We start from the raw sequence: 13853 nt of genomic DNA on the forward strand, positions 1-13853 counted from the left end.
TTTTGTGTCTCCCGGCCTTGAGACTACTTGCTCGAGAAAGGTCTGTTTTGGGGGAGTCACCCGCAGAAATTGGGAGGGTAAACATGTACGGTACAAATTATTGACAATTTTAAAAAAAGATTATGCTACAGACTTTGATTTCTGTTTTTCTGGGGGAAAAGATGGTCACTCTTTAAGTCATCTATAGTTTTAACATGATTTATATCAGTGTACAAGTACATGTATTGTATTTATCATATGTATTGCATTTTCTTGTATAAGCAAAAATGTTTTACATGTACATGTATTTCAACCAGGTGTTTGTTTTAATATTCTTGAACACTGCCAATATTATAACACGCTTACCCTACCGGTGCACCTGGTCCATGCTCCCAGTTTTTAGTGGAGTCCGAGTTGCTCATTTGCTTTTGTTACTTTGTATGTATGATTTTAGTTACTTTATGTTTTTTGTTGTGTTGTCTGAATATAGCTGAAATATTGCTGTTTGGACTTAAACCCCAACAATCAATCAATCAATGTTTGTTGTGTATGTCTGTTTTCCATGTCTGGTCTTTGTCCCTGGATTACATTCTTTTGATTACCACTATAACCTTGGTTCTCTTGATTACTCTTTAACATCATCTGTTGTATTTTTTGTCAGGGTTTGCCAGTGGCCATAGGCCTTGGAGTTGTTGCTGTTACAGCCATTCTAGCCAAGATTTTTTTGTTTGGTAACAAGAAGAAGAAATCACCAGTCACATTGGAAGACCCAGAGAAGAAATTCCCATTGAAGTTAATAGATAAAGAGGTACATGTGCTTCTGAATATTGTATTTCTGACATATTTAAAGAGAGAGGTATGTGTATGCAGTTGGAGAGAAAAATGAATTCATTGGGTGGTAAATTTTTTTACACATGCCACTCCTATGAGGGGCCTTAAATTCCATGGGTTATAATTGCAGTTCAGTGAATTCTGAATGGTATACTGTAACTTTTACCAAAATACCTGGGTAAATGGAAAACTATGTCACTGAATCATCTTCCTACAAAACGTAAGTAATCCTGATAATCTATACAGTGTTTGACATTGATATTTTGTGATTTTTGCCTTGTTGGATGAAAATTTGACTTGTCAAAATTAAACAAATATGTTGGTCTTGGGTTAATGTTTGTTGAAAATAAACGAAATTTGGTTGTTCTTTAGACAAGTGTAATTTGACTCCTACAATGCCATCTTGTTGTTCTTATTTTAAGTTTTAATGTGTAATCTATGTTTACCAGTTCGCTAAAATTGTGTATGTAGACCATTATTGTTTCATGTAAATGTTTAAGCCATGGTTGATGTTACAGTATTTTTATTCCGATATTCAGTTTGGTCACCTTTCATTAATGCATTTTAGACCAAAAATGTGATCTGTCCTAATCAGTAACCTTCCGCGACGTTTGGACTATTTCATGTGTATTGGTCATTTGGAAAATGACGTTGAACATGACAAATATCATGTTTATGCGATTACTGTGTTGCATCCACTTGACGGAAAGCTATGATTTTTTTTGCCATGGAAAATTTAGATATTTAGAAAGTAGTCTTTCTACTTTTCTTGTCTAGATTTGAAAAAAAAAATGTTATTAATTAATTTTCTTTTTCATGCAAAAAAGTTCAGACACTTCCCCACATGATCAGAAAATACGCAAATTAGGTACAAAAAAATGTTACCTCCTGGATTTTCTTGAAAGTTGGCAATATGAAAATTGAAATTCCTGGCCACATTTTCGTATAAGTCCGATTGAGAGTCACGGTTGAACAAAAAAACGTACCTAATTTTAAATGAGAGTTTTATTTTTTGGTAGATTTTCCTATGAAATTTTATATATCGGTTTGATGCTTCTTGCTGGCACTCTATTTGACAATTTAAAACTTAAAAAACTACTAATCTACAATGATGGCATTAGAAATTATCTTAAAAAGCATTGTAGATGTATTTTTATGGCCGTTAACTGGCTTGAACTTTAAAATTACACACGACTGAAATGTAAACAATGTCGTTGCATGTGTTTGGTTTTACTCGAATGTTGACGCATCAAACGACTTGTCCAGTATGCAGATCTACAGTCTAATCAGCATTTTGGAATTTGTTAAATGGACACAGTATGCGTTGTTTCTACAGTCTGAATTATGATAAAATTGTTCCAACAGGTAGGTAGGAATGTCCTCATCAGTCCATGCATTTGTCATGCAGTACCTAATATTGTTTACAGTTACTTGTAAATATTTTCATATTTTGCCACCTTTTTGTATTCATTTATGTTAAAATTGTTTTTAATTAAAAAAAAAAACAAAACTTGTAGACAACATTTATTTTTAAAAAAGAAATCAATCTTTTACTGAACTGGTAAAACACACTCATACATGCTGTACCTCAGTATGTAGAATAGTTTTAGTTGCTGATCATTCTAAATGTCATCCTAATACCTATGGTCATGAACTAACAAAGTATGCTTTTAAAGTTCGAACAAAAACCAGAGAAAGGCAGCTCCACCATATAAGGCTGTGTGAGAGAGCCAACAAAACTATTGTTGAATGATATATCTGCTCTAGTATTTTAAAGAATACGATATTTGGCTGACAAACATGACTGTCACTATCATGACCCACCCCTTTCATCTCTTTGTATAGGGATGATAACCAACCTCTGCACTTTTTTTATGTTGGGAGGTTGCTTTTATTTGTTTTTAATGTTCAAATCCTATAACACTATTCTTTCTTAACTGGAAAGTTAAATGTAAATAAGTTGTCAAAATAGATCAAAATATGTCAGACCCTTACAATGTATATGGCAGTAATTCATCAAACATTTTGCATTTTAGTTTGAATATATCTAGTACATATAGTCATATAAAAGGTTATTGAACAGTGTACTTTTGAGAAGTGTAAATATAATTAAGCCAAATTTAACTTACTGCATTGAAAAGTGTGCATACTAAAGCACTCTCAATATATTTATCTGTTTTTACATTCCTTATAATAATGATAATTTAAAAAAAAACCTTTAAAATAGGCCTATTTATTATCCTTCCTGTACATACTCAAAACTTAACCCTTTGGCAAAGGCTTGGTATGCATGTAGTTTTTAATAATGTATTTTATATGTGATAAGTAAAGGGATACAACAAATTTTAGGAAACATGGAAATGCTAACATCAAATGAAGGAAGCTTATTCCAAGGGTTACATGTAGGTATACATGTACATGCCTCATCAACATGGAACTTAGCAAAGACAAAGGACGATGAATTACCTTGATGCAGACTTATAAATGACAGTACCTGTACATGTATAACAGATTTTTTTTCAATATCAAATTGTTGTATTAAAATCTTAAAAAGGTCACATTATTATACCATACATGAGATAAAGTCATTCCTTCAAAACTGGAGATTTAGTTTGAAAATTGAAGGTTTTTTATCAGCATTTTTTTTTTTTCGCAGCATAATGAATCAGATATATGTTAAACTTATGGAAAACCTTGTATTAAGTCTGTTTCCATGAGAAAAAATGCTGAATACTCTACTTGAATACTTAGAATAACCCTTTTGATGGAGTAATGCTTGGAGATTTTAATGATTTTTATTAATGACAATATTTACATAACAAGAACAGCATAAACATGAATAACTTTCTATTTAAAAGTTTCATCATTACTGTATAGCTACTATTAATTAAATAATTTTCATTTAAAAATTGTCACTACGTGCAATTGCTACTATTGCATTAATATGCATCAAAATGATTTAATTTCAAATAGTCACTACTGACTTCCATGCAGCATTGAATTTGGAACAGTACTGTGCTTTCTTGGCAGGAGGTGCTGAAGATGAAATATTACGTTTCAGTAGTTTGACAGTTGATGATCATGAGAGTGCTCCAAATAGAAAAATACACATAATTCCTCCATTGAGTTGGATAAAAAATAAACCACACTTTGAGTATTTCAGTGTTTCCATAACCATCAAAAAATCAAATGTCCTGCATCAGTATTAATGCAATGCGTCCCAATCGTCGCTAATAAATAGTTTAATCATGTAAGAGTGTGCCACTAAAACTTTGGATAATTGTCAATCATCTCCTGTTGTTATGTAATCATCACACCTTTTGAATTGCATCTCGTTGATAACCACTAAGGCTCTAAATTACTGTTGATTACCCTAATTAACATGTTCACCTGTCTGCCCGAGATCAACCTGGAATTTTGTTATTCGATCCGCACAGGTTTTTTTTTTTAGTAAATAAAAAAAATGGCGTCCAAAATTTGTTTATGGTATAATTTTCAGAAAGCGGTAGATTTTCTGTTTAAACGGTTGAAGGCACGAGACCACAATTAATTTTCAAGTGCATTTGAATATACACATTTGAGCAGATTAAAAAAATTCCACCGGCTCAAACTGAATAAAACTTCTCTGGTCTAAAGATATGTACAAACAGGATTGTATATGTAAATTGTAGAAAATTTTACCATCATTTTCTGAAATTAATACATATAACTCGGAGATGGAGTAAACATGACAAATGAACTGAGTTAAAAGTCCTAAATTTTAACCTTCCACTGAACCAAATCACAACTTTTAGCCCGAATTGATTAATGAAAAAAAATCCCATCTAATTTTAACCTATTTTCTACCAATTAGAGGCAAAACTTAAGCAAATAAGTTTCCAGTAAAAATATGAAAAATGTGGAATGTACCTACTACCAAAGTTTATATTCATATACAACGAAAACCAAAGGGAATTAATTATGTTCTCGTACCAGAACGGTAGGCAGGTTCTAATTCCGGTAGAAATGAACTACCTTCGCTAGGTTCACATGTATATTCTACAATTCTCATACTAATTCAGTTGCAGTAACTATATTGAGGGCCAATATTCAAGTTAACATTATAAACATGAACTGTAAATGTACATGTACATCAATATATTAGAACAAAAAGCAGAGCCTATATGTACATGTATCATGCATACATGTTATACCAGTACTTGTATATTATTATGAACAACATTGTTGTCAGAAAAAAAAACTTTCTAGTTGTCAAGACAAAGATTACATGTTTAACTGTTGTATTACTGACATCTTTAAATGTTTCATTTAATCAAATACAATATGCATTCAATTTTGCTAGAAAAACTATTAGAAAAAAGGTTATAGATATGGAATTTCACCAACATGTACATGTAAATTTCATTTTATAAGAGGAACTAATGATGCAGTGCAATTTCAGTCAGGTTTCCCCTTATTGTATAATAATAAAGATGTGTAAATGTTTGTGCTGAGCATTTATTGTCACAACTTTTAATTTGTAATAAAAGGTCACAGAAGTTGAGATAATCATTGAGAAAAATAAAAAAATAACTATCAGTGAGATATATAGTAGTTTGAGAGAGTCCTATGGATGGAAAAAATCTAATTGTTAAATCTTTAACAGCTGTTATCCAAAACCTTTTATCCCTCAAATAGGATATTTAGTTGTACATGCATATAACTTGCTAGCAAGGTTTAAGAGGGGCACATTAATGAAAATACATGTTAGCCTTTTCTTCCTTTTATTGCCTTCTATATTTCAGTTTGGTGAAAATACAAAAAAAAATATCTTACAAAAAAAAGGATTAATCAGTAAAATATAGTTTTGTAATCCTTAGGGAACTACCATTATTTTTTTTTAATAGGGATGGGTTACAGTACATTTATCCCTGTTTGACAAACTTTTACTGGTGTAAATATATCTGTTTAATGTATACAAATTTGCCACTGTGTGACCCACTTTCAAACAATACATGCAGAACTGATTAGTATGAAGAGAAAAAATAGATTAAACACAACAAAATAAACAAACTAACAAAAGCAAACTGGTCAATAACAACATTCCATGTGCTCTGAATTTCATACTTTAAATAGCATCTACACTGCAAACAATACAGTTCATATTAAAAACAAAAGTTTCACAGATGTATAAACATTTTAGGCATGATAAGTTGATAATTGGCATTCCAAAAGACTGTATCCTTCTACCTGAAAAGACACAGAAAAATTTACAAACAAATTTACAAAACCCAGGGCTGTCAACCTTTCAAGATGCAAATGTGTAAGATTTGGCTGAAGTTGGAAAGATGAAAGAAAAAATACATCCAAATCAACTTCAAAATGTGTGAGATTTAAGGAAACATATCATGTACATGTACAATATTGGTAAAATTTTATCAATGCATTAACACTAACATTTACCCCGTTTGATGAACTTATACGTGTGTAAATAAATCTGTTTAGTGTCCTACAAATACATGTACATGTACACACTACTGGTGTCAAAATTAAATGTGTGTAGTTGCAATACAAATTATTGCAATGCATTAAAAATATTTACCAGTAGCTGAATTCTTGCACCCAAAACCAGTGATGGATCCAGTGGGACCTGGGCTGCCCCTTAAAAAAAAAATTGTTGAAAGATTGTGTTTTTAAGCATAAAAACATTTACTTCATGATCCTCACCAGTGATCCTGTCAATAATTTTTTTTGCCTCCCCCCCCACACTTTACCTTAAACTTTGGATCCACTACTGAAAACTGATAGACTCAGTGCAATCAAGTTGTTTTATTCCATCAGGAAGATACCAATGCTCATTGACAAAATGACAACATTTAATGTAAGCATTTCCATTTGAGAAGGTGAAAATAAATGTTACTTACATGATGAACCCAAAATCGTGTATATTTTCGTAAAAAAGATGATATTTCAATTAAGGTACAAAAAAATGTTACCTCAGGGATTTAAGCGATTATGGGGTATTAAAATCTTTTAGTTCAAAAGATGTCATTGCGAATACTCCTTACGAGAGTCACGAAACCTCGTCGCTTTGATTTTTGCAAAATAAAAAAAAAACTGCTAATTTTTGGCACACAATTTTAGTCAGATATTAAAAGATTATTCTAATGCTAATGAGTTTATACTGACCTAGTTGTGGCTCTCTTATGTCCCATGTTATGATATTCTAGCAGGCAGATCCGATTTTCTATCTAAGCAGTAGCAATCTGGGAATTTGGAAAAAGGTGGGTCCCAAAATTTTCCTAAAAAACGCAGCCATTTTGGCTTCCTCAGCAACCACCTGTGATTAGATATTTTCCTACATTGGGGCTTCCGGTTGTCCTACAGAGTTGTCAATCTGTCTAATTCATCATTGACCTGTCAATTATTGCTCAGATCAGTTCAGGGACTGTAGTGTAGGTTATTGTTTGATTACAATATTGTTAAATTATGAAACTTCATTTTTCAGGAAGTAAGTCCAGATACAAGAAGGTTTCGTTTTGCTCTTCCCAGCCCTGAACATATTCTTGGTTTGCCTATTGGTAAGAACATTATAATACAGTCAGAAGTCAGTATGAGAATTTATGGATTGGAGAAGTATATATTGACTGAAGTAATGAATTTATGGATTGGAGAAGTATATATTGACTGAAGTAATGGATTGAGGTTGATATGGGATTCTTTCTTTGTACAGCTACTCCAAAAATGTTCACATAATTCAATTTTCCTTGAAAATGGAGATGTGCATACAAAATATTATAGCACACTTACTTTATTCATATTCCAACAGATTTTTTATAGAAAATCCACTCTGCAGATTTTGAGAAATTAGGACTTAAAATTTGCTTAATTTAAAATTTGAAGCATTGAACTATGGTCAAACCAAAAAATAGTCTTGATTCCTGCTACCAGCAAGAAAAGTTCTGACGACTGAAAACTTTGAGTAACCTCCCTTATCTCAGGTCTAATACCATTAAATTTTCATTTTTAGGTCAACACATATACCTAACTGCTAGAATTGATGGACAGCTTGTTATTCGTCCATATACGCCAGTCTCGAGCGATGACAACAAAGGTTTCATGGATCTTGTTGTCAAGGTACCATAATTTTAGTATATATGAATTGAAGAAAGTAGTTAAATCAGGATTCAAATTGATCTTTGCTATAAAGCACAAACTTCTCATGTATTACCCTTAATTTTAAAGCCCTGTTCAGTGAACATATCAACCATACTGCATTCATTTTTTTTTCAGGTCTACTTTAAAAATGTGCACCCTAAGTTCCCTGATGGTGGTAAAATGTCACAGTACCTAGAAAATATGGACATTGGAGACTTTATTGATGTAAGAGGACCTAGTGGACTGTGTGTCTATGATGGACAAGGTGGGTGGTCCTATTCCACTTACTACATTTGTTTTTTGGGGTATATAAGAATCACCATGTCTGTCTTTCTGTTTGTTTATTTGACCTTGGTGACCTTATGCTAGTACAGTCAAACTTGACTCGCTTGAACTCGGATGGCTCTAACACCTGGGATTTCTTGAACACAGTTCAAAGTGCCAAATCTTTCTCCTATATAGTCAATATAAATAACTTTGGATTTCTCAACACTCGAACCGACTAGTCGGTCCGTTCGGTAATAAATCTTTGAGAATAACCCTCACTAACTTGAACTCGTCAGCCCTTTTGTCAATTTGGGTAATAAAAGGTGTGAAAAATTGTAACCCTATCATTAATCAGTGTCATTTTAGTTAATTGTAGATAATATTTAAGTCATAACTACTTAGGTAATATTGATCTATATAGTACTGATTGATGTTTGTGAATGTTCAGAAGTCAGTATGATGAAAGCATAAAAGGAAATTGGATGAAAACTAATTATTAACCAAGGAACTCGAACTCTGAACGTTTTTAAAAGTGAATACAGCATTTTTAATGTCAACAAATCAAAATAATCTACCGAAAGCGAATGAAAAAGATCCACGAACTAACACAACTTCGTAGAAAGTAAGCAATTTCTAACAATAAAGTCGAACTCAGGCCGGCAACGAAAAAAATCTGGAAATATACTAACTTCAATGTCTCGAACTCGCGATAACTCGAATACATTTCAATGGTCCCTTGGGGTTCGAGCTACTGAGGTTTTACTGTATTTGTGTGAAAGAAGTGTTTGGTTTCTCTGTGAACCACACGGTATATAAGAGATAGAGTGATTGTCTCAGTCAGAATAATGTGTCACAGTAGGCTGTTGTCAGCTATCATTTGATTAGATTCATTTGTTTTCAATGAAATTACATGTACATTTAGGCAAAAAAAATATTAAATTTATTTGACCTGCTATTTTTTTGGCTTTTACAGGGTTGTCATCTTAGATTTTTGCTGGGTAGCCGACAGCTTAAATTTTGGTAGCTAATAAGCATAGTTCTTTACAATAACAGAAGAAATTTTGTAGCCCATACCAAGTTAAAGGAGCCATTTGAGAGTAGGCCCCTGCTGATTTCAAACCCTGTTTCATCAACATGAATAAATTTCGTTTTTGAGTGAATTATATTTTACAATTCAGGTGTATTTAAAATAAAACCTGACAAGAAGTCTGAACCAGAGACTGTGATGGCCAAGAAGCTTGGAATGATTGCTGGAGGTACTGGTATTACTCCAATGTTACAGCTGATCAGGGCTTGCTTTAAAGACCGAAATGACACAACTCAGATATTCCTGCTGTTTGCTAACCAAGTAAGTATTAAAAAGAGACCTTCAAAATGATCTGTATTTCCAGTTATCTGCCTGACCTTCTACCACCCGTCTCTTAAACTTATTATTCTATTTTCAATAAAATATGAAAGTGATACTGACTGACAGACTGATTCTGTTTTCAGCCTCAATTGTTGGAGCTCAACTTGAATTTTTCATGATATGCCACTATTTGAAGAGAGAATTCTTGGAATAAGCCTTTTTTTTGTTCAAACTGTGTCAGAAAACATACTTTCAAGGAAGAATTCTGGAATTAGACACAGAAAAAGCACAAAAATTTTCAGCAGACCAAATATCTTATTTCAAAAAAAGGTAAGAGAAACAAAAACCTTACCTACTAGTATCAACCCTTATTTATACCCCCACTCACTGAGTGGATGGTGTATTGACTTGTATGTCATTTCATCTGTTTGTCTGAATTTCATCTCAATTATCCAACTTCCTGTTTTGTTGGCCATTTTTCACTATATTGAATGATAGGAAAAATTTCTTCACAAAAAATTCAGTTGGCCGTGGACGTATTGTTTTTTTGTATACTTTTGTAGACTTGTATAAGTGAAATGTGTTCAACTTTATGTTGTTTTTTTTTTTTTTTAAGAAGATGCTATTGCAAACCCAGTATTTTCTTATAGACCGAATGGTTATAGGTCTTTGTGATGGGTTATCTGCTATAGGCTATTGTAATAAAAGTTACAATATGCGTTTGTAGTACTGTAATTAAAATTGCCATTTGAAGTTTTTTTGTTGTTGTTTTTCTTTATATTGCTTAAAATGCATAAAATGAAATGACATTTTGATCTACATGTAAATGTATGCAATAGTTTCTATTAGTGTACAGTACCATAACAGTCACCACACAAACAACCATGTTGTCAGAGTTAAAGGACAATGCTGTTGAGAATGTACAGGAAGATGTTATCTATGACTTGTATTTTTCAGACTGAGAATGATATATTGTTAAGGACAGAGTTGGAAGAGATTGCTGCTGAGAATCCAGGACGATTCAAACTCTGGTTCACCTTGGATAGGCCAGAAGATGGTAAGTAATTGGTACACCTCTCCCCCATTTTTTGTTGTTTTTTTTCTTTCTTTTTGGTCTGTGAAAGTTTCAGTAGTGCATGGATTTAGGAATTCTTGAGTTTTCTTTTAATATCAAAAGTTTTCTGTTTAAATAAAAGAGATATGGCACCAGTGATGTCCTATACATGTTTGTGGTGATGTCTTATACATGTCTGTGGCGATGTCCTATACATGTTTGTGGAGATGCTCAGAAACATGAATGGCTTCTGTTGGAAGTGTCAGGAGCAATGATTTCAGTTGGGAAGTGATTGTTTAAAGGCAGTCAAATGTTAATTGAGTAGAAATAGCTCGGTCCTTCAGACTTAAATTCATATAACATTTTTCTGTGGCTGTGTATTGATGGTGTGATTGAACCATGAAAACCTCTAATATTTGTACCAAACAAAAACTTCTATATTATAATTATACCTCCTGAATGAGTGGCTGGTATACTGGAATCCCCTTGTCACTCCGTTTGTCGTTCTTTCATTGGAACTTTCTTCATGGAGAATTTGGATTGGTAGGATATCAAGTTTGGTATATATATATATTTTGAAAACACTTGATGAACTTGTGTTTTTCATATGGTTAGGACCGCCATAAAAAATGTATGTTTAGGACTAGGTAACAAATAATTCTTGAAAAAAACGGTAAATAAAAATCAAACTGCAATTATATGTCTTTCATAGGACTGAATGTATGAAATTATGTAATAATTCCTGTGTATGAATGGTGATACATCTAGCAAATAAATGTACAGCTTCATGTTTTTATTTTGCCCTTGATATCTTGTTATTTATATTTATCCCTTAAATTCTTATCATTTAAAATTTGGAAATCAAATGATTTCAGATTGGAAATACAGTAAAGGGTTTATAAGTGCTGATATGATCAAGGACCATTTACCGCCACCTGGTGATGATACCCTGATTCTGATGTGTGGACCACCAGCAATGATCAATTTTGCCTGCTTGCCTAATCTTGATAAACTAGGCTACACACCTAAGATGAGATTTGCCTACTAAAGTCTGTCTTCATAAACACCTGAAATTCAGCCTTTGCAATACTTGCAAACATGTGATCAAGATGGATATGTTTCAAAACTAGAATTTATATGTATGTTGCTATTTGTATGCATAACCCTGTGTTGCCAAATTGTAAAAATAGGTTAAATGTTTGGAGTGTCTGCAAAAACTTTTGGTGCAATTAATTTTCAAAGACGGGCCTAATTTTGAACATGTGAGGAATTGTTAAGAGTAATTTATGGCAATATATGCATGCTTCAATCTTTCACAATACAAGTTTTGTTGTTTTAAAGCCTTGAAAAACAAAATGTGGTTGAATGTCGGATGTGATTATTTCAAGGTGATTATTAGTTGTTTAGATTAGTTAGTGACATTTAATTTGATGGTTTGTAGTAATATATATAGTATTTATTTGTTATATTTTCTATGAAATAGCGTTTTTTTTTTTTGCTATCACATTGGTGCATATCAGTGCTATGTTCAGTGTAATCTGTTTGCTTAATAATTTGTTTTTCTAACTTTAACCGTCTTTTAATGGCTACATAAGTTATAAAACGATTTTGTTTTATTTGATAAAGTCTTATAACCAGCAATGTGTAAGTACAAAATGTAAATACTTTTAACACAAATTCTTATAACATATTTAACTGATGTATTGTGGATTAGTTAAATTCGACATATTGTTTTAAAGAAAAAAATATCAGGCTTCTTTTGAATCAATTAAAAGAGAGTTTTAATGTTCATTTCACACAAAATGAATTCTGGCAAATACTGCTCTTAATGCTGAGATTCTACCAGAATTTTTATTAAATGACCAGCCTTTTATACATTTATCTAATATATGGAAGGCACTTAATTGATAATACCACAAATCATTTTGAATAATATGATGAAATATTGATAAATTATTTACGTTCCATCAGCTAAATATAGTCAAGGTTCTGAAATTTAAATATATTTTGTATATGAGGTATGATTCCAGATAAGAATTATACAGAGGATGATTTATCAAATGTTTGATATAATTAAGATATAATGTACTGACCCTTTGAATAATCCCTGCAAAATTTGCACCCCTAGGAATGCTGTATACGATGATTAAGTTTTTGATTTGTTATAGTATAAAATGGCAGGAACAATATACATCTAAAATGAACTTTTACAATGTGTTTCTATTAACATTTTATATTTATGGCCTTTTGAAAGGGTTTCAAGTCAAAGTATATGCACAAAATCACTAATTATTCACTTGTACATGATTCTTAATTGCAGTAGTACTCAGAACAGAATTTTTGTCAGTTTGAGATAACTACTACTAAGTTAATTTTCTAATAAGCAAATTGATATTGTTTATAAAGTGAAACATATTTAAACTGAACCCTGAAGATCATAAAATTCTGTCTCGACCAGATATTTTTCAAGGTATACATCAATTTTAATGTAATTTGAGTCTTGGTTAAACACTTAGCCAGACTGAATCAAGTTCCAGCTAGAACTGGTTTCATTGTAGGTTATTTGTCTTGTATAAAAGACTATGTATGTATTTAATGTTCTAAGATAAGCAAATGGTTAGAAATATGCTTTTGTACAAATTTTATAATAAAAAATAGCTTCCAAATTCTGGTCTTTAATAATTAAAATTAGATAGCCGCACTTGCTCTCTATTTTCACTTGTCGTGTGTGTGATCTAAAATCAACAGTTTTGGGTCCATGTCAGGGGCCACCCACAACAAAAAACATCCAAATGAAAATAAGGAGCAGTTGTGGATATTTAATTTTAATTAGATTGTAAAGTGTGTGTTTTTATTATTACTCATTAATTTCTGTATTCCTCTCTTTTTGTATACAACAGGCACTATTTGACCTAGGCAAATGGCTATAACTTTTGAATTCAGTAATATGTTTGTATCGTATTCAGTTTCAACAAAGCCTATCAAGCATTCACTGAATCAGAATAAAATCAGTCCAAGTTACTTTGGTGCTCACATGAGATTAAGGTAAATATTTTACACAAACTTACCAATGATTTATGCCCCTTGCCCTGTCTACCCCCTTAACATTTAGTTTGGATATTCCCGTTATTGTTCAAATAATGCCTACCACCCATGTACAAGTAACATAACTAAAATTGTTATATATCTAAAAGATAAACTCTGAATAAGAGAAAAATTTAAGATGACCATTTGGTA

General features: G+C 32.0%; 1 protein-coding gene across 5 annotated transcripts in view; it reads left to right on the plus strand.

Moving 5' to 3' along the window:
• LOC148610824 (NADH-cytochrome b5 reductase 3-like) overlaps positions 1 to 13282 on the plus strand; it is a 39080-nt gene extending 25798 nt beyond the window's left edge. For all 5 annotated transcript variants that reach the window (XM_088596219.1, XM_088596217.1, XM_088596218.1 and 2 more), the window contains 7 exons: positions 641 to 787; positions 7298 to 7370; positions 7820 to 7926; positions 8083 to 8212; positions 9393 to 9562; positions 10520 to 10619; positions 11492 to 13282. In XM_088596219.1, the coding sequence (XP_088452345.1) occupies positions 641 to 787; positions 7298 to 7370; positions 7820 to 7926; positions 8083 to 8212; positions 9393 to 9562; positions 10520 to 10619; positions 11492 to 11664 (900 nt within the window). In that variant the 3' untranslated portion in view covers positions 11665 to 13282. The remainder of the gene's footprint in view (positions 1 to 640; positions 788 to 7297; positions 7371 to 7819; positions 7927 to 8082; positions 8213 to 9392; positions 9563 to 10519; positions 10620 to 11491) is intronic.
• Positions 13283 to 13853: the final 571 nt, after the last annotated feature.

The sequence above is a fragment of the Perna viridis genome, chromosome 8 (assembly GCF_037379345.1).
Source record: "Perna viridis isolate PV_CMFRI_1.1 ecotype Kerala chromosome 8, ASM3737934v1, whole genome shotgun sequence".
Taxonomy (NCBI): domain Eukaryota; kingdom Metazoa; phylum Mollusca; class Bivalvia; order Mytilida; family Mytilidae; genus Perna; species Perna viridis.